This window comes from Trachurus trachurus, assembly GCF_905171665.1.
Source record: "Trachurus trachurus genome assembly, chromosome: 1".
In the NCBI taxonomy this organism is placed as follows: domain Eukaryota; kingdom Metazoa; phylum Chordata; class Actinopteri; order Carangiformes; family Carangidae; genus Trachurus; species Trachurus trachurus.
The window spans coordinates 6,710,186-6,731,109 of record NC_139891.1 but is presented as its reverse complement, the minus strand read 5'-3'; the positions used below and the strand labels follow the sequence as shown (position 1 = coordinate 6,731,109).

General features: G+C 42.3%; 1 protein-coding gene across 1 annotated transcript; it reads right to left on the bottom strand.

Annotated features, from left to right (window-relative positions):
* Positions 1-232: 232 nt before the first annotated feature.
* Positions 233-20,008, bottom strand: colgalt1b (collagen beta(1-O)galactosyltransferase 1b; the record flags this gene model as incomplete). Its single annotated transcript, XM_083994678.1, has 12 exons — positions 233-1,558; positions 1,662-1,868; positions 7,748-7,875; positions 8,261-8,393; positions 9,291-9,397; positions 9,482-9,558; positions 10,867-10,986; positions 11,107-11,311; positions 14,435-14,569; positions 15,751-15,868; positions 15,986-16,096; positions 19,791-20,008. 12 exons carry the CDS (start codon positions 20,006-20,008, stop codon positions 1,288-1,290), a joined length of 1,830 nt encoding a protein of 609 aa, XP_083850804.1. The 3' UTR covers positions 233-1,287.
* Between the last annotated feature and the right edge of the window lie 916 nt (positions 20,009-20,924).

Sequence of the window (20,924 nt, the reverse complement as noted above, 5' to 3'; positions counted from 1 at the left end):
ATGCATTAACCACTGGAGCTCTGGGTAGAAACGAGCCTGCATTCTTTACATTGCTACTATATAGTTTGAGCTAAGTTGTTAAAAAACAAAAAACAAAACAAAAAAGCTTTCATTATAAGTTTTTTATTTGTTCTTTGGTAAAAAAAAGAAAAAAAAAGAAAAGAAAAAAAAGACACATTTTATACATAGAAGAGAGACAAAATGTGAAAAGTTACTAAAGATATAGGCCTATGTATCCATTTGTTGCTCTGATCTTCACCAACCAAAATGCAACAAATGTTGCAAGATTAGGTCAAAACTGCAATATGTAGTGAGGGGAAAACAGTGTGACACTAAACCAAACTGCTTTAAAAGTGTAGAGGTAAGATAAAGAAAAAGTGTGATACATTCATGAGCCAAAAACAGATTTTGTCATAACCACAAAAAAGGTATAATAAATAACATGAGCTACTTGGAACTAACTAAACAAGAGTCACTACAAGAAGAAGAAGAAGAAAACTAGGAGGAATTAGTGGTTTCCAACCTGGGGGTCAGGAGCCTTACAAGGTGTCACATGATTAACACAAGAGGAAAGCAGAAAAATATTTCCTCTTTTTGTTCATGTGATTGAAAGGCCAGGTTGGGAACCACTGAGAGAAAATATGGCCATGTTTTAGTGATTCTGTTTTCTTCCTTCAAACCTGTTTATTCAGTCTAAAAATAGATGTAATATGATGTCTTTATACTTTGGAAGCTCAAATTTTAAACTCAAAACATACTGCAGCTTTCACATGTCAGGTTTCGGTGAACTGACATTATGGAGAGTTGACAGATTTGTCAGATGTCGATGACATATCTAAAACATTTTTTTTGGTTTAGTAAAAGCACTCAATTGGGAATTTATTTTGGATATTGTATGGAACTGTCCCTGTGACAGCTGGGACTGACTCAGCCTCCTCCGAATGGCCAATTGACGGATGGATGGATGTGTGGAATTATTAAAGGACTGGGCTGTGGTACAGGGATGTACGTTGGATGCAATAAATAAAACAAAAGCTACTTGCTGACTCTTCAAGAGTTAACACCACATCTCTAAAGAGAGAGATCAAATAGTGGAGAGAGAAATGTATCAGCCTTGTGTCCCTTATCAGCCTTGTGTCCATCTACTCTGCCTTTCCTCCCTCTTCTGCTTTTATTCCTTCTCTCTTATCCATTTCCCCCACGATCACAGCTTTGTTCTATTGCCCTCATCCTTATCTCTGCACACCAGAGTTTGCTCTTGCTCCCCCTTTCATCTTCTCTTACTCATCACAGCTCGTCCCGTGCGCTCCAGTTCTCCAGTTCAGACTGCAGCACGTCAGAGTTTTGGGCCTCGAAGCTCAGCTCCTCCTGCTCCTGAGTTTTCCTCGACTTGGCTCGGTCCCAGTCGGTCTTGACGGTCTCGTTGTCCCAGACCACCGACGTCTCCGTGTCACTGACGTAGCCGGCGTCTCCTGTGTAATGGGTCGGATAAACCAGAAGAGGCTCGGCAGAGAAGGCGTGCAGGTCCCGTCGCTCAAAGTGCTCCATGTACTCTGAACTGATGGGTGAGGAATTTGGGACATGATTAGACTGACAAGAGCGCTACGAGACAGAATCAAAAGGCAAAGATAAGAGGAGCAGATCGAAGGGGTTGGACTCACATGGGGTGCTTGTCGTACATGACGGGGAGGAACTCGTCAACCGGAAGTGTCTTGCTCAGAGGGTCGGCCTTGAGGAGCTTGCGAGCGCCTTGTAATGACAACATGTAGCCTAGAGTCCAGTAGGAATAGTCAGCTTCCACCAGATTGTGTATGTTGGGCACAGACTTCTCCGAATGGTCCACCTGCATGCGCTTCCGTCCGATGTAACTGTACAACGTTATGGTAAAGGGAAACAAAAGATAGAACAAGCACAAGCACAGAGTTAGGAGCGAGTCAAACGGCATGTCTAACACCAGTGTCCAAAGGTCCAATATAGAGACAGCCGCTGTATTAGTTGGTAACAAAAGTGTCAACTCAAAATCTTTCCAAGAATATTTGTCTTATTTCTTGTCAAAATGTCTCATTTCTAGTCAAAACTAATCTCTTTCCACTTAAAATAAGACTCATCACCTAAAAATGAATTTGTTTTTAGATCATTTTCAATTAAAATAAATAGAAAAATCTGCCAGTGAAAGCAAGATTTTTGTGCTTGTAATAAGAAAGAAAAACTTGTTCCACTATCAGATTTTTCTACTTAATTCCAAGTAAAAAAATGCTTGAAAGGAGTAAAAAGTGTCTAAAAACAAGCTACCTTTTATGTGATGAGTCTTAAGTATAATGAGATTATAATGAGATTTGTTTTGACTAGAAATTACATTTTGACTAGAAATAAGACAAATATTCTTGGTAAGATACTTGAGTTTTACAGTGTAAAAGCTTAGGATGAGACCTTCAGTTGGAATTATTAGGGCCACGGGCAATCGCACCGGGCACTGGTCCCAACAGCTATGAAATAGCTGCAGGGACCAGTGCCCGGGCTCAGCCCGGGCACTACTGTTATTGTGTGGATTTTTTCCTAGTTTTTATTAGTGTGAATGCTGGAAGCATTCACACTATTGTTATTCAAATCTTTATACTTATTATTATTATTATTATTCTTACTTCTTTCACCCTTTTTCTGCGTTTAACTCCTTCTTCATACTTTGTGCTATTTCAACAATTCATATATCAAAACGTGCAGCTTTCTCAGGACATTTATGCTACTATTTTTCTCTTTTCAACTATTTATACTTTTTAAAATATTTAACTTTTTCTGCAATTTTTCTCCCATAGGAATACATTGAAACAGTCTTCAAACTCTTCAAATCTTCTGCTTCATTCAGCCTCTAATAGCTTCAGCATACTTTCAGCTACAGACTTCATTCAACTTTTAAACTGTTCACAAACCTTTCAACTATTCAGCTATATCTCAGCTTATTGATATCTTCAACAGTTTCAGATATATGTATAGTTTTAAAATCATTAAAATTTCTGACAAAATTCAGATTTAACATGAAAGTCAATGGGACGGAATGTTCGGACGTTGGCAGTTGGTAGAGTGACAGAGGGTCTAAAAATCCTCTCACATTTTTCTCTCTATCCTGTCAGCACGGCCACAGATTACACTCTACACACATAATTTCCGCCACGTTTGTAGACAAGCTCATCCTTGATCTCTTCATGTGCTCAAAAAACCAGAGAGACTTACACAATTTAAACTGGGAGCCTCCGAGTGCAGCCAGTTCCCTCTCTCCTCTCATTGACTCCCATTAAAAAGTAGGCGCTGATTTTCTAAACGTCCCAAAGTTTCCAACCTGCGACACAATCAACAATTTTTACTCTAGAAATACCAAAGTGACATGGATGCGTTCAGCAAGGTCTTATGGTTCGGAAAATGTAAACCTTTTGCTCGTACTAAGTACAGATTTGTCGTACATTAGATCTGTTTGAGGGTGTCACAGAGCAGTTAAAGCCTATGGTTAAAGCTGCCACCATGCCATAAAGCCACCAGCCACCAGTTACATGGTAACCTCAACATGGCAACCTCACCATGGCAACCTCACCATGGCAACGCACACACATTCTCTCTGTCTGACTGTCTGTCTGTCACACACACAAATGGACACACACTGACCATACACACATATCCAACACACACACACACAAATGGACACACACTAACTACTACACACACACAAATGGACACACACACATACACACAAATGGACACACACTCACCATACACACACATCCAACACACACACACACACACATACACAATTTACACAATTACACACAAACAGACACACAATTACACACAACAAACACACACACAAATGGACACACACTAACCATACACAAACAGACACACACGTCCAACACACATTTCATTTCATACAGTTGTCAGGTCAGAACCTTTTGTATATCTTCCTCACACACACACACACACACACACACACACACACACACACACACACACACACACACACACACACAAATGGACACACACTCACCATACACACACATCCAACACACACACACACACAAATGGACACACACTCACCATGCATACACATCCAACACACACACACACAAATGGACACACACTAACTACTACACACACACACACACACACACACAAATGGACACACACACACACACACACAAATGGACATACACTCACCATACGCACACATCCAACACACACACACACATACACAATTTACACAATTACACACAAACAGACACACAATTACACACAACAAACACACACACAAATGGACACACACTAACCATACACAAACAGACACACACGTCCAACACACACACATTTCATACAGTTGTCAGGTCAGAACTTTTTGTATATCTTCCTCACACACACACACACACACACACACACACACACACACACACACACACACACAAATGGACACACACTCACCATACACACACATCCAACACACACACACACAAATGGACACACACTAACTACTACACACACACACACACACACACAAATGGACACACACACACACACACACAAATGGACATACACTCACCATACGCACACATCCAACACACACACACACATACACAATTTACACAATTACACACAAACAGACACACAATTACACACAACAAACACACACACAAATGGACACACACTAACCATACACAAACAGACACACACGTCCAACACACACACATTTCATACAGTTGTCAGGTCAGAACCTTTTGTATATCTTCCTCACACACACACACACACACACACACACACACACACACACACACACACACACACACACACACACAAATGGACACACACTCACCATACACACACATCCAACACACACACACACACAAATGGACACACACTCACCATGCATACACATCCAACACACACACACACAAATGGACACACACTAACTACTACACACACACACACACACACACAAATGGACACACACTAACCATACACAAACAGACACACACGTCCAACACACACACATTTCATACAGTTGTCAGGTCAGAACTTTTTGTATATCTTCCTCACACACACACACACACACACACACACACACACACACACACACACACACACACACACACACACACACACACACACACAAATGGACACACACTCACCATACACACACATCCAACACACACACACACAAATGGACACACACTAACTACTACACACACACACACACACACACAAATGGACACACACACACACACACACAAATGGACACACACTAACCATACACAAACAGACACACACGTCCAACACACACACATTTCATACAGTTGTCAGGTCAGAACTTTTTGTATATCTTCCTCTCACACACACACACACACACACACACACACACACACACACACACACACACACACACACACACACACACACACACACACACTTTTCCTACAGTTGTCTGACTGTTTTGTATGTACCTCTCTATCTTCCTGTTGTAGTTAATGGACTCGTTGCTGTTAATTTTGTTCTTTAGCTATTTAAACTGAAAATACACATTTCCCCATTTTGGTCATGTTGAACACATTGTTTTACACGTATCCTAAACTACTGAGGCTCTTCTCAACCATCTCACACCATTAAACCCACTATTTACATGTTCTACTCCTCAGCTAATTTTTCTCTCTTTTTCTTTCTTTCTGTCTTTCTTTCTTCTACCCCTTCATCTGTATTTTAACTTCTTTCTTCTATTCTATTTCTGCTATTTCTCAGCTATTATGCCTTTTTTCCATTGCTTTAGCAGTTTCTTCAGCTAATTTAGCGTTGATTCAACAATTTCTTCAGCTCATTCAGCATTGCTTCAGCAATAGCGTTCAGCTGCTTTCAGCATTCACACGCATTTTCTGCAGGAAATGCTATCTTTTTCTAGTTATTTTTCATCTTCCGGACGCTTTTTCGATTCACGACTAGTCCTGCAACTCGAAGAGTTGCAGGACATATTATATATCAAAACGTGCGTCTTGATCGGGATCGCTATGCTTTTACTTTTTTCAACAGTTTACGAATTTTTCGCGACGTAAGTCGCGAAAAACTGCGCAAAATTTTGCATGTAAGTCAATGGGACGGGCGGGAAAAAAAGAGCGAAAAAGACCAATCATTGGAGTTTAACAAACGTCTACTGCTCAGGCATACTTTCACCTAGAGACTCCATTTAAACTTTAAACAGTAGACACAAGTCTTGTGTATTGTCGTATTACTCCACGTTTTGATAGGTCATATAGTTTTTGATCAATCCCTGTTCAATGACCATGATCATTTTTGGAGAAATTATGAGATTATAATGGGTGTGTATTGCACGGAATGTTCGTGTCAGAGTGCGTGACATCATCGGTTAGAGTGGGAGAGATGCCAGAAAAACTCCAGATTTTTTCTCTTTCCAAACTCGGCCCGGCCACAATTTACACTCTACACACATATTTTTTTCAGAATTTGTAAGACAAACTTGTCCTGTCACTCATCATCTGCTCAAAATATCAGAGAGACTTACAGAATTTAAACTCTGAGCCTCTAAGTGCGGCCACGTCTGTCTCTGCTCCTCATAGACTCCAATACAAATATTTTCTGAGAGAAGCAGAACGGCCTGATGTTTTAAAACTGCCAGCGTCGCCAAAATATTTACTGTAGAAACACCAAATCGTACCAAAAGTTTCAGGAAGTCCTTAGAGCAACGTTGATCTGTGTTTTGTTCTGATAGGAGTTACAGTTTTCTCATGCTAAGCCTAATTGTGAGGCCGGTGCAGAGGCAGAAAATGGCTCTTTTTCTCCACGTTTCTGTCTGTCTCAGCCTGCGGGGGCCCCTATCGCCGTGGTAACCTCTTTGATCCTCAGGCCAGAGCTCGTTAACTTCATAAACAATCCACCTGGCGCTCGTTTAAATGTTTATAAACACCGACACAGCTAAATCAGACTGACACAGGATGCAGCTACTAACTAACTATGTGTCAAGTCAGTCACACACACACACACAGACTCTAGAGCCAGCTTCATGTGATTACAGTTACACACACACACACACACACACACACACACACACACACACACACACACACACACACACACACACACACACACACACACACACACACACACACACACACACACACACACACACACACACACACACACAGTTAACCTAATGTGATTACAGCTCCTCCATATCAGTGCTTATAGAATGATGATCATGTGTCTGTCTGATCAGCTCTGTCTTGACCTTAAGATCGTGGGTTTGATTCCCATGTTGACAGAGATGGCACAACCCGCAGTAGCTCCCGTGGCCCATTCAAAATTTCCCGAGAGGAAATTTTCTAGTTTACACTGTGATCCTGACTAATTATGTTTTTTGGGGTTGGTTTAGTAGATGGCTTTAAATAATACAGTATCAATGATCTGGAACAAATGTTGTTTTTTCCAAAACATCACTGCAGTTAGTAGTGCTGCTCTCCAAGGGAATCATGTGTACCTTCTCTGGTTGTATTTTAATGTTAATAGACTTGCACCTTATTCTTTTTATTAAATGGCTTTCTAATAAGGAGCACACAGTGCTTAGTGGTGGGATGCATCACTGAGCATCAGAACAGTGCTATCTGAGATATCATGTGTGGCAGATGGACGGATTTCACTGCGGGGGGAGCGATAATCCTCTCTGTTTACTACGTGGTGATTTGCTTCCGTTCACTGAAGCATGACTCACATGAGGTCCCAGTCCAGCTTGTGTGTCGTCACCTCCTGCAGCAGAGTCTGGAGACGGTGTTTGAAGAACACCTCGAAGCGGAGGTCGTCCTCGATGACCAGGGAGGTCTGCAGACCGCGGTCCACGATCTAAACACACGCATATGGATTTAGAGCATTGCAATTCTGCTGAGAGGCTGATAAGCCTGATTACACATTTTACAGTCTAAATCGAGCATTAGTATGATTGAAAAGATTCTTTAATCCTTTACTGGTTTTAATTACAATTGGTACTCCTAACTTTTTTATCCTTTATGTTCTTGTAGCGTTCAGTTGGGACTTCTTCCCTGAAAAATAGGGCAGTAAAACCACAACGAAAACAATCCTGAAGAGCGATAGACTGGTACATTTATTGAAACAAATAAAACACGCTGTCTGTCCTCACACGAGCTGAGTTACTGTGTTTTTCAGCAGTAAGCATTATCTGCCATGTACAGGTAAAGCAAGAGGCCCGAGGCCCGTCTGAACAGCTCACCTCCTTCCAGATGTTGTAATGAGAGAGGAAACAACCAAGTTCACCCTTGGTAAGAGGTCGGCCATGATAAGGGTCTTTGTACCCCGGCAGCATCTTAATCCCCATAGACTCTATTTCAGACTTGTTCAGAGCTCTGAGAGGAAGAAGACGGGATGGACACCCAGATCAGAAGTGGAAATAATACATTGAATGGACGGGATGTCATGATTACCTGTTTTCACATTTAATCATGGTATTAAACGTCACAAATAATTTATCGTAAATATTAATAAATACTGTTACTTTCACAAAGATTTGATGTTGGAACCGTATTGGCAGATGTGCGCCAAAATAAAGGTAAATGCACAGATACTGGTCCATTTAACTAACGTAACATTGAATTGGTAGGAATTTAGATGTTAGCGTGTAATTTTTAATGAAAAAAAAAGCAAAACAGAACAAAAAACAATTAAAATAAATGCAATTAACATTTAGTATAGATGACAATTTATGACCTGGATATTTCAAACACTTCCCCTGGGGATTAAGAACTGGTCATATATTAATAGATACTTTATGTAAACAATGAATAGGCTATTTGACTATATTTGATTTTACACATTCATAGTGTTGTGAAATTAATTAGTGCATAATAATCGTGATAATCGTAGTACCATGGTTATTTATTTATTTAAGAAAATGTATAATGGTGACATCCCTAATTGAATGGACGGGATGTGGGTGTGAAAGGGCAGAGTTTACAATGCATATGTAACAAAAGCCATGCAGGTGTTGAGTAGACAAAATCAAATATGTAAAACACGACACACCCTAAGAACAGGGCGTGCTACATAAGCATTAGAATTGGATTTTATCCAGAGGAGCGATAACTGTGTATTCGGGGGAATCTTTAGATGACAGCAAACGTCCCACTGCTTTTCACCTGGTTGTTTGTCTCAGCCCTGCCTGCCTACATCACTCTATGCTGCATGTTGCAGAGGCACGGAGCAGAAAGACACAGACAGAAGGAGAAAGAAGATGAGAAACGTACTTGCCATCCACAGCAGCAACAACCTTACAGCTGATCTCCTGGTCGTACAGACTTCTTAGCATTCGCTCGCGACGGTCAGATCTCCGCACCAGATTTATCATGAACACCTGGGTGCACACAAACACAAAGTCTCTCTCTCTCACACACACACACACACATGTTTGGGGTATTTAGTGTGTGTGTGTGTGTACCTCATCAAAGCCCATCTTGTTAGGCTGCTTGGGAGGAAGAGACAGGAAGCTGGAGGGCTCCAACGGAGGATTTTTCACTTTCAAAGAAAAAAGAGGGGAAGGTTACAAAGAGAATGTGAAATATGTTGAAACAAGGGCTCAGAATGTCTTCCAGGGAACCACAGGGAGCTCCCGAAATGAAGCATAGTTTAACGTTTGCTTTGATTTTACAAGCTCGAGTATGTATAGAAACCAAATGTATAAAGTCATCCTAATTGGCATTATCATTATTATCACTACTCATTTTGTAGGATTCACAGCATGTTCTTCAGGTGTTTCCCTTAACCGTCATCTATACAGTGTTGGCTATACAGCAGAGCATTAAGCTGAGATGCATAGACTGGTCAACTTGTGATAAAAGATGTTTTAGGATTCACTACAGATCTGAGATACCACCCGATGCTGAAGGTCATGCTCCCGGTAAGGCGTATTCAACACTTACACAACTTACTTAATACTTCCCACATCTCCATATAAGGATATAAGCACAGTATCTAACCTTACAAATGTACAGTTTGTATTGGGCACCAAACTATAAACATGGCCCTACTGTACATTACCTGCTTTGCTTTGTATAAGGAATTTCGAGGACAGACGCTCTGTCCCTGAACTGAAGGGCGGCTGTGTTATGGTTATTCCCTCCTTGGACTGGAGTCTCAGTCCATGATATCATTATGACCTTGGTTGCTATGCCAACTGCCATTGGGGACTGGGCCAGCTGGACCATATCAGTGTCTTCCCAGCAATCCCAGAGACAGACAATAAACGACTGCTCTCATGACATGCTCATGGCTCTCATGAGCCGACACTAACCTCGAGAAGGAAACATTTCCTCCACAGTGACAAAATGCATTTCTCAAAAGTCAGCTACTAACATGTCACCTGACAATTCTGACAACATGGAAGTGATCTGTCACTGCAGTTCCTTAGCATTATACTGGCATAAGCTTTTCTCACTCACACACGTTTGTAGCATCATAGCTTTCCATGTTTATCATGCCAAAAGCTTCAATAGGAAAAACCTGTCTGCAGAAACTTCTTAACGGAAGTAATGTCTGTAATTAACCCTTACCCTAACCCTTACACTGCTTTTTGGCCACTTCCAGAAACATTTAGTTTGATTATAGGCTGTTTTCAAAGCCTGAGATGAAAAAAGCCATTAAAAGCAAAAGAAAGATGGCTGCAGTGACAACAGATCAATCAATCTTAAACCAACACACACCACAATCACAGTGTAGTGTCTGTTTACGTGCTTTGTCACAAGTAAACTCACCATTTAGCAAAAGCAGTGAGCACAAAGAAAGCATTGAGGTCTGGTGTTTGACCTCTTCAACCTCTTGACTCACCCATGACCTCAAGCTGTGTATGTAGGAAACTCTCCGCCTCATCCTGCAAGGTTGCGTGGGAGCGCATCGGCACTGGGAAATACCCATAAGTTTCTTTGTTGCACACGTACATCTGCACATCTGAGAGAGAATAAAGAAAGGACAAACAATGCCTTAACACACACAAACACAGCATGTCCGTCCAGGAAGGGACGTCAGCCTCCAGAGTCTTGTGTCTCTCCGGTCAGGTGTTCATCTCACCTGCCATGCGAGCTGAGTAGGCAAAGACGATGACATCATCAAGGGACCAGCTGTACTCCGGGTGCGGTGGATAGAAGGCCAGCTGACGGGAGGCCTCTTTCTGTAGGTCCACCAGGTAGGTGGAGTGGACCATCGGTACAGCGAAACAACCGCGACGCTCCAGCTTACGGATGGGCATGTAGGCTGGAGTACGCTTGTAGTAACCCTGGAGGGAGCAGCAACAAACTATTCTCTGTACAGTTTCACATGAAATAACAAAAGCTGCCAAGGGGAACCTCATCTGTGGGAAACTGGCTGCACAAAGTCTGAGCCTACTGAAATATTATTGTAAAAACAATGTAATACACTGGTATGGAGTCATGCCAACATACAGAAAAAGAGACTGACAACATGCGCTTATTGCCTTTTGGCTACAGGCCTATTAACTGTCAATGTGGACAATGTTGTGCGGAGGAATCCGAGAACCTGACACTGGGTTGAAGTTGGTTTATTTTGGGCTGCAGGATAGACAATGTCCGAATGTCTACTCTGATTTGTAAAGAAGCAAAGATGAGTACTCGAAGGCATCCTGCTGAGACAGAAATAGATCACAGACGGCATGCGTGATGCATCAGATATGCAAGTTTGATTAGTCAGAAGCATGCTGACTAGGGGTGTAACGGTACACAAAAGTCACGGTTCGGTACGTACCTCGGTTCAGGGGTCACGGTACGGTACGGTTTCGGTACAACAGACACTAATTGAATGTAAAACTAAAATCTGTCTTGTGTTATAAAAGTTAAAAGAAAAAAGAATACAAAATAAAACAAGTGCATTAGGAGTGTTATAATGCCATTCATTAATTCTAGAGGAAAAAAAACGTGCACTTGACAACTGGCAACTATTATTCGAATTATTAAATTATTATTATTAAAAAAACAAAACAATAAACTGACATCAATGTTGGTTTACACAGTTAAATTAGACTAGCAGTTACTTTGGTGATGTTTCTGGTCCTGCCTGTGTTCATAAAACATATTAGGCAGCTACACGCACATCCCCCAAAAAACTGAAGACTAGGTGCTGGACCACCAAGAAAGACACAGGTAAGGAAAAAAGGAGACCGCACACTAGTTAAAAGCTCCCGTGACAGTTTAATGTCACTCACACGTTTCGGGCGTCAGCCCTTCATCAGACAATGTGTCTGATTATATAAAGTGTGCGGTCTCCTTTTCTCCTCACCTGTCTGTGTTCATGTCAAGAGGCTTAAAAGCAGCGGGATGAGTTGTTGCACACAACTAGTCTTTTTACTTGCACCAGTGATTGACATGAGGCAGGGAGGGAGGGGAGGCGGGTTATGTTCAAAATGTTGAACTATCCCTTTAAAAGCTGCGGGATAAGTTGTTGCACACAACTTGTCTTTTTACTTGCACCAGTGATTGACATATCGGGTTGAACATGCGCTACGTGTTTGATGCGTTTCTAGCGACGCACCGCGCATCCGTGAAACATCGCCGACGGACTTTGTCCGGTGGACCAGTCGCGAGCATGGATGTATTATGGTCGCGAGCCGCCGCCGCCGTTTGTTTCATTGAGAAGCCACAGTGACATGAATGAAGCAGACAGCTCTCCTCCTCTAACTTCACTCTCTCATCACTTCTCTTCCTCGTCTGCTATGACGGCTGCAGGCAGCTTCGAGGCTCATTACCGCCACCTGGATTCGAGTGAGGACTCGACTTTTTTTTTTTTTTTTTTTTTAATATTCATTCAGACGTATTCGTCGTGTGACTGTGTGCACCGAACCGTGACCCCCGTACCGTGACGGCACGGGACGAATACATATACCGTTACACCCCTAATGCTGACACAACTGCCTGTGTGTGTTGTGTGTGCACATTCGAGATAATAATTTGAATTTTCCACTCACACTATCCAAACATCAAAAAGTTTTTACAACATGAATTTAAATGACCTATGAGGCAACCAAACATTTAAAGACACCGAGGCCTCTAGTCTTTGAGTCGACTGATGTCATCCACTTTTATCGGAGTTTAATCTTGTGTTATCAGATCAGGCGAGTTTCAGTTCTGCTGTGAGACAAAGAAAATCATTTGCTTTGATTTACAAATCATATTTACCACAGCATACAGCAGAAAACATCCCTCCTATGCTCTCATAAGAGCTCACTTGCAGCATTTCTGAAGTGACTTATTTCACAAACTCAATTTCTTCATGCATAAGAAAAAATAATCAAGTGTAAAATTCCTTCGAGATTAAATCTGTGTGTTGTGAAGGTGGCAGGAGATGCGCGCGATTATTCAGCAGCTGCGCATGAAAATTGATATTTAACTCACCATCAGTGACGAAGAGATTTAATACTGGACTTCATTTGGGTTCATGGAGATATTATTATTCATCATTTCAGTCCCATGCATAACATTTGTTTAATACTTTTACAGAGACTTAAAAGCATCTGGCTGCTTGGATGACTTTAAAGTGACCTTGACTATTTTAAATATTTAATGTAAATTCTGATCGCTCACTGCAGGTGTTTTTCCTTTGCCATCTGGCTGTCACAGGTGTTACTACATTAGTCAAAGCTGAATATTTATACCACACCCATACTGTATCAGCCACTCCATACAGAAAGTTTAAAGGTACACTGTGTAAGTTCTCCTGTTATCTATTCACAGAAATCGATTATTTCGTTCAAAAGTCTGTTTTTCATTCATCAGTAATCCCCCCCATCAACAAAGTGAAGTGTTCCTTTCAACTCTGAATTTGCCGTTCATATCATTCATATCTACATGGAGCGGGTAAGCTCGGTGCTGGCTGCCATGTGGTGTCGCCATGTTTTTACGTTCAGTGGCAGCATGACGGTAGGAAACCACGGAAACTCAGCGGAGACACCGGAGCTGTCGGCTCAGGTCGAGGTGGCGTCTGTGAAAAGTCACCGCGGTAACGCAGTGAGGACTGTGAGGACTAAATGGCTGCCGGTAACAAACCAGATGTCATTTTAGTCACAGAAGTCCAGAGAAAGACGGTAAAACGTGGGTCAGGTCAACAATACGACATCGCCATGACAACATATTGTCACGTGTATTGTTTTGCCTCTTGCTGACAGACCACTTGTTTACATAAAGGCTTGTTTAAGCCGTTACGTGCAGCGGCTGTTGTCCGTCTGCCATCTAACCGATTTCACGTGAATGCAGCATGAAAAATATGACTGAGTTGCTGCTTGCGATATACAACCGCACCGCTAGATGGGAGAAATTCTTACACAATATACCTTTAAATCTGGTCCAAAAAGGATGGAGGTGTCAGAGGTCGAGGAAAGCGTGTGTGGTACCTGTGACGTCATGCCGCACCAGAAGTTGGAGTATGCAGCTCTGGACTCCAACATGGGAGCTACGATGGTCTTGTTCTCCCTCATCAGTTTCCACAACACATCCGGATTGGTGAGCAGGTTGTCACAGTCAGCCACCTACACATGGAGGAGACGGCCACAGTATTGACGGCTATCACACGCGAGCACGGACAAAATGTCACCCACCGACTCTGAATGATGGATGGAGCCACAGCAGCACGGTGGGACCACAGAGCAGCTCCCTCTGCATCAGCAACAACCTTCACCAGCAGACTGGAACTGCATTTGCAACACACTGTACTTTACTCAGGTGTGTTTTGAATAAATGCTCCGTGTCCAGGGGAGAACAGTTTTGTCAGTGTCAAACCTTGACATTTAAAGCTTAGTATATATGTTTTGGCTCAGCGCATCTACAACAACAGCAGCTCCAATAAATAAAGGCTGCTCCCAAACAAACTAAAATGTTCTTTAGCCATAATATTTTGTCCAGTGCACTTCCTGGTGCCAATTTAAAGCCGAGGCCATTCGTCGGCTGACATTTCAAACTGTAACTATAGAGCCTGACCTGAAGCCTGCGGAAACATTAGCTGATATTCTGTTTATCCCAGACAGATGTGTATTGGCTCAATGACCCAATAAGAAGGGACCATATGCTCGAAGAAGGGCCGACAAATTGTTTAAGGTTCAGAGCCAGTGTTGCCATCACAAATTTGTTTTCAAACTGTAAATGTCTGACTAATTGCACAATTGATTTAAAAATGTTCAACTCTCAAGAAACAGTATCAACATCAGGCATAACCACTTTAGCCTAGGCCTTATTACTGTCCACACATCGGCCACAAGTTTCAAATAAAACAATATTACTGTTATGTTTTCATCTGTGTCTGTTAAATGGATGTTTTTTTGCTGAATTACTTGTAAAACTAATGAACCGATTTGCTTTGTTTTTGGTTGGGGGATGGGACACTGGTTACATTTTTTTCCAGAATGGAGCCACTGGCCATAAATTGGATTTTATTTTTACCTCTGAAGTCTGATGTATTTTGTTTGACATTGGCTTTGTAGAGGTCTGTGTGCTCAGAGTGCCCACAGTTAATTACAACATGTCATTTTTATTTTCCATGTAAAATATTAAGCTATGGTTCTACATTTTTATTTTTACCCCATAACCCTGAACAGTCATAAGCAGATATGGACAACAGATGGATGTTTTAAGAGTCCAGTGCTGTCAAATCAGATTGTGACACATAAAATAAAAAATATATATAATAAAAGATGTTGAGTGGATGATAATATACCAGGAGGTAGTCGGCCCAGATCTCGCGGGCGGTGTCCAACGCTGCTTGGCGGAGCTTCATTACGTGTTCATAACGGAGATTATTCCAGTGCTTAGACCCCACCTCATCTTCAAAGGCACTGAGACAAGCACAGACAGACCAATTAAGCTACCTGTTCATCTCACACACACACACACACACACACACACACACACACACACACACACACACGCTCGCTGGCTCAGACACACGATACCTGGGTTCATCTTCAGGTCTCCACTCCACATAGTGATAGTAACTCTGCACCTTGATGAGCCAGTCTCTCAGGACTGCCGTTGTGTTATCTATGTTGTGATCTGTCGCCACCCTGTGGGAGGATGAAAACAACCACAAGTCAAACATGCATGCACCTTGATCTGCAGACAATGAGCTACTGCTACTCTGGTTTATAGGCAGAAATATGGAGAAAATCTTCAATCATATCATCAGCATGTGGAGATGACAGTTGTCCTGATACTGACCTTGAGATTAGACTCATAAAAACTGTTTTTTTGTACTGTTGTTATAAAATTCCTCCTTCACTGCGTTGCACTGGGACACTGACTGAATTCTGGGCACCTCAGCAAAGCCTGTGCATGATATTCCCTTGGTTATGAATATTTGTCAGCAAGTATTATTCTCCAACTCATATGGCAATTGAAAAACAGGAACTCCATTGTTTCAGGTCCAGTCCATCCATTTCTTGCAATGAGGTAATGTCTTTGCATGAATTGTTACTTGAAACTCTGTAACTAGGTATGCATTAAACATGCCTGTCTGTTGTTCATATCATTATAAATCCAGCATCTTTATATCTATTTATAGATGGCACCACACACTCTGGAAAAATATTTCATTTGTTTGTGGCTAAACAATTAACTGATTAATCAGAAAACAATGAAGAGATTAATCAGAAATTAAAACGTTTGTTCATTCAATATGGTTATATAATGAATTATATAATGATTATTCACTCTATCCCAATTTCAAAATAAACATGTAAATATTAATATATAACAGTAAATTGAGAATCGCTATCAGCTCCTTGGAAGCAGCTTACCACTCAGCCTAAAAATAATTTGCAATCTAAAAATGAAACCAAAAATAAATTGAACAATTTACTGTTAATAAATTGCACTACAAATCATGAACTTTCAGCATTAGCCCTGGCACAGTAGAAAACCAGCAGTTCATGTTCAGTCTTATTTTGTCACCTGGGGGATTACAGACTCATAATGTGACATATTATGGTATTATGAAGCTGTTAGGGTGGAGGTGTTGTCAAAAACCTGCCTGGTAACAAATCCAACCATCCAGTCCAATGACGTTAGTATTCATTTGGTGTTTCTAGCCAAAATATACTATCCACTGTTCGCTCTGTTTTGGCTGCACAGGTAGAAATGCGACTGTTTTTAGGTTGTTGTTTTTTTAAACTTAAAATAGCTGTCTCCTGCCTGTGAGAAAATAAGGGTGATCTGCACAGAAGACAAAACAATGAGGTGAAAGACGCTCATAGTGCTGAGGGAGACGGCCGAGATGGGAGATAATTCTTTGTAGGTGCATCACTATGAATGAGGCCTTGATCCGTTGTTAGTATGAATAATATAGATCAGTGCAGCTTAAGAGATTAATGCAGTCAGACATGGACAAGACACCATTTAAAGGGATAGTTCACCCAAAATTGAAATTGCACTCATTATCTACTCACCCTCATGTCGACTAAGGGCTCGTCAAATTTGGACGAACTGGGAAGAGGAGCTTCGAGAAGCTTCCGCTACAAAACAAGCTTGAAATATAGACTTTTTTTTTTTTCGGGACAATTTCGCATTTCGGGGCTTCAATACAAGACGGACATTACATACGAGCAGCATGGAGGTATTTGGATGTTTTTTGGTGTGTCTTTTTGTTACGAAGACAGTTGGTATCCATTTGCAACCGTGATTTGGACATGCACTGCTACGCCGAGACCCTGTAACTCAGAGAAGCCACGGAGGACTCTGAAACTTCTCCCCAGCCCTTAGTCCACATGAGGGTGAGTAGATAATGAGTGAAATTTGAATTTTGGGTGAACTATCCCTTTAAGATAAACAGATAATAAAAAACCAAATACCAGGCGATAATCAATCAAATATTATTACTACGCAGCTCTTCTACTCATTCTCTGAGGGGGCTTGTTGTCATTACAGCCGAGTTGCACATCGCCAACATCAGATGTGGACACAGAAGAACAAAGACAGACAATAGGGGTCGAGAAGGGGAGGGGTGGCATTCGTCTGCTGTCTGTGTTATCATAACAAATCTCAGTGTGTGTCGGGTGGGGGCTGCAGAGACACAGACGGGGTCGGAGAGTGAAAGAATGCGTACATGTGAGAGGAATTGATTTAGTGAAGACCCCTTCATGCAGTGAGTGACAGTCGGCGTGCTGCAGGTGTTATTTTCCCATCTGTCCGTGGTGTTTTAACACAGCAGTGCCGTCCCAGCACCTACATGTGACTGACCCCCCCCCCCTCTCTCCCTCCTTCTCTCTAACTTTCCCTCTCTGTGTGAGTCAACTATGGATCGCTGTGAAGTTCTGAACGGGCAGAGGTTGTCAATAAAAAAAAAAGGTTCAAGCAAATATTTGGGATGACTTGCATGCCAGCAGTGGAAGCGTGCCTAACGGATATGAGAGAGATGAAGGGATAAAAAAAAGGGAAGATTTCTGAATTGATAATATTCATCCTGCATGTTCCTGCAGAGCACACCCTCACCACTGGGCAGTGTGTGTGTGCATTGCATGTGTGTCTGTGTTGCCGCTTGCCAAGTATTTGATTTTAACTTGTCACGCCGATAACTCCAGGCGGCCGGCTATAGCAGCTCCGTTTATGTCTTTCACGCTGCATTGCAAAACATATTGTATCAGTTCTTCCACAGAAAGAGGGGACATGGTTCAGATCAAAGCAACCACACTGAAAACCAAACCCAGGCTGCCACATGGGCATAGTTAAGAGTCAGACACAGAGACTGAATCTCTGGCAAAAATACAACGAGGGGGGGAAAAAAAGAACTCAACATCCAGGCTGGTTTATTTAAAGAGGCACACGGCGGGCACTTGAATGCCTCATTTCCATCTCTCACTGGAAGAGGTCAGTTCAACATGCAGAAGAGGCACAGTGGTCTCTTGGATCAAACTATCAATTAACATCTAATCCAAACTCAGAGTCACATCAAATCCAACTCTGGCTTGAGGCTGTTGGCCTTTCTTTTGTGTGCTGGCACTGATATATAATCTAACCTGTCAGGTGTGAAGATTAATTCAATCTTCACAAACAGATCTGATGGCAGGAGACCAAACTGAGAAGAGGAAACGAGCACAGTGCTGGAGAAAAGAATGATCTGGAAGGAAGGAGGGGGGGTGGGGGGCAGAAAACAGCCAGAAGTACAGGAAGGTAAACCACCAAATAGACACACTTTGTTGTACCCTTATGTGATTTGATTTAAAAAAAAAAAAAAATAAGTTGGGTTCTTTTTGTGTTTGTTTTGTTTTATTTTATTTTTTTTCATTTTGTTTCCTGCCGAGTCTGCAAAACAAGGAGAAGATGTGGAAGTGGAACAGGGAGGGGGAAGAAAAGAGGGGGGGAGGGTTGACGGGGGGAAAATCCGGAGGTTTGATGAGAGACGGGATCTGGGACTGAATGGAACTTTTTCATGGGCACGACCCTCAGTACACCGCAGAACGCCCCCAGCGCGCGCGCCCGTGTCATTTGACCTCTGACTTGGTTAATTAACAATGGAGATAAGGCGCTCGTGCGTCCCCACCTGGCCACATCTCACCACATAATTTATTAGCCTGCTCCTGCGTGGGTTTGACGTGTCTCTATGTTTCTGTAATGAGCTCAGCCAACCGTTAAATCACTCTGTCCTAGCTACTTTATTACTCATTAAATGTACCTGCGCACTTCGCTCTGATATTATTATTCATTTTCGTGGCTGTTATTATTTGTTTTTGTTTTTTTTTAAAGGTTTACATTGATGACACTCACCACAACGCAATGCGGTCCTTCGGGTAGTTGAGACGCTCGATGGCACCGAGGAACAGCGGCAGAGAGTGCGCCGAGTTGCGGCAGACCAGCGCGATGACGAGCCGGGGTGCGAGGAGCGGAGACTCGGGGCTCCAGCGCTCCTCCGGGAAGTAGCCCCGGCTCAGGCCCGGCAGGAGAACCAACAGCAGGGCGGGCAGCAGCCGGCCGACCCGGGGCATGGCAGGGGACAGGGGACAGGCGCTGGGTGGTGACGCGGCGGACAGAGAAGCTTCAGGGGGATGTGGAGGGAGGCTGAGGGTCCCGCTGTTGTGTTATGCCGACAGTGGATACATGGCGGAGGAGCAGCTGAATTAAAGGGCAGGTCTGGGCTGGTTTAAGGGGAACTCGCTGCTCTCTGAAGACCGTCGTAGGCCAGCCTCCGTGAGTTTGCGCCACACGGCCAAAAAAAAGAAAAAGAAAAAAAAATGCATCACACCAGGCAGCTGCTACCGGGTTTAGGTTCAGGTTAGATTCAGATATTTCATATAAAAAATGACCTGCCGTAGCCACTACACCCGACAATCTGCTGTCCTCCCCTTTAAGAACTGATCCAGCTGTAGAAAGCAGCTACAGAGCCATGGGCGTGTCGGGTTTCAGACTACAACAGGCCTGTACCCCTGAAGATAGAAGTTCCCTATATTAAAAAGAATGGGGATGGTCTACCTCAACTATACAGAGGTGTTTCAAAGTAAAACTGTTTGCCCCCCTCATAACAAGAGCTGTGCACACTTGAACCATAGAGTGGTTTGTCTTTCTTCTCAAATTGCTTTTTCTTTTTCACAAGAAAAAAAAAAAAGGCAAAACATCTGGAAAATTAGCCTGGAAAATGAATGACCTGTGTGACAGATTATTTTAAAAATTTCTTCTCAGTTATTTGAATCCTGTGATTCCTTATGACATCATCATCCTCAGGATGGGTACCACTAAAAACACTAATTACGTCTCTGTGATGTAAAGCAGAGGTTAATCCTAGAAGCTGGTATCAAGTGATGATTGGTAGTTCTTAATTTATTAATTATTGTTGTGTGTATTGACCAATCAATAAGTTGCTTCACATATTTAATTAGCTATTTAACTGCAAAACTAACATGCAGG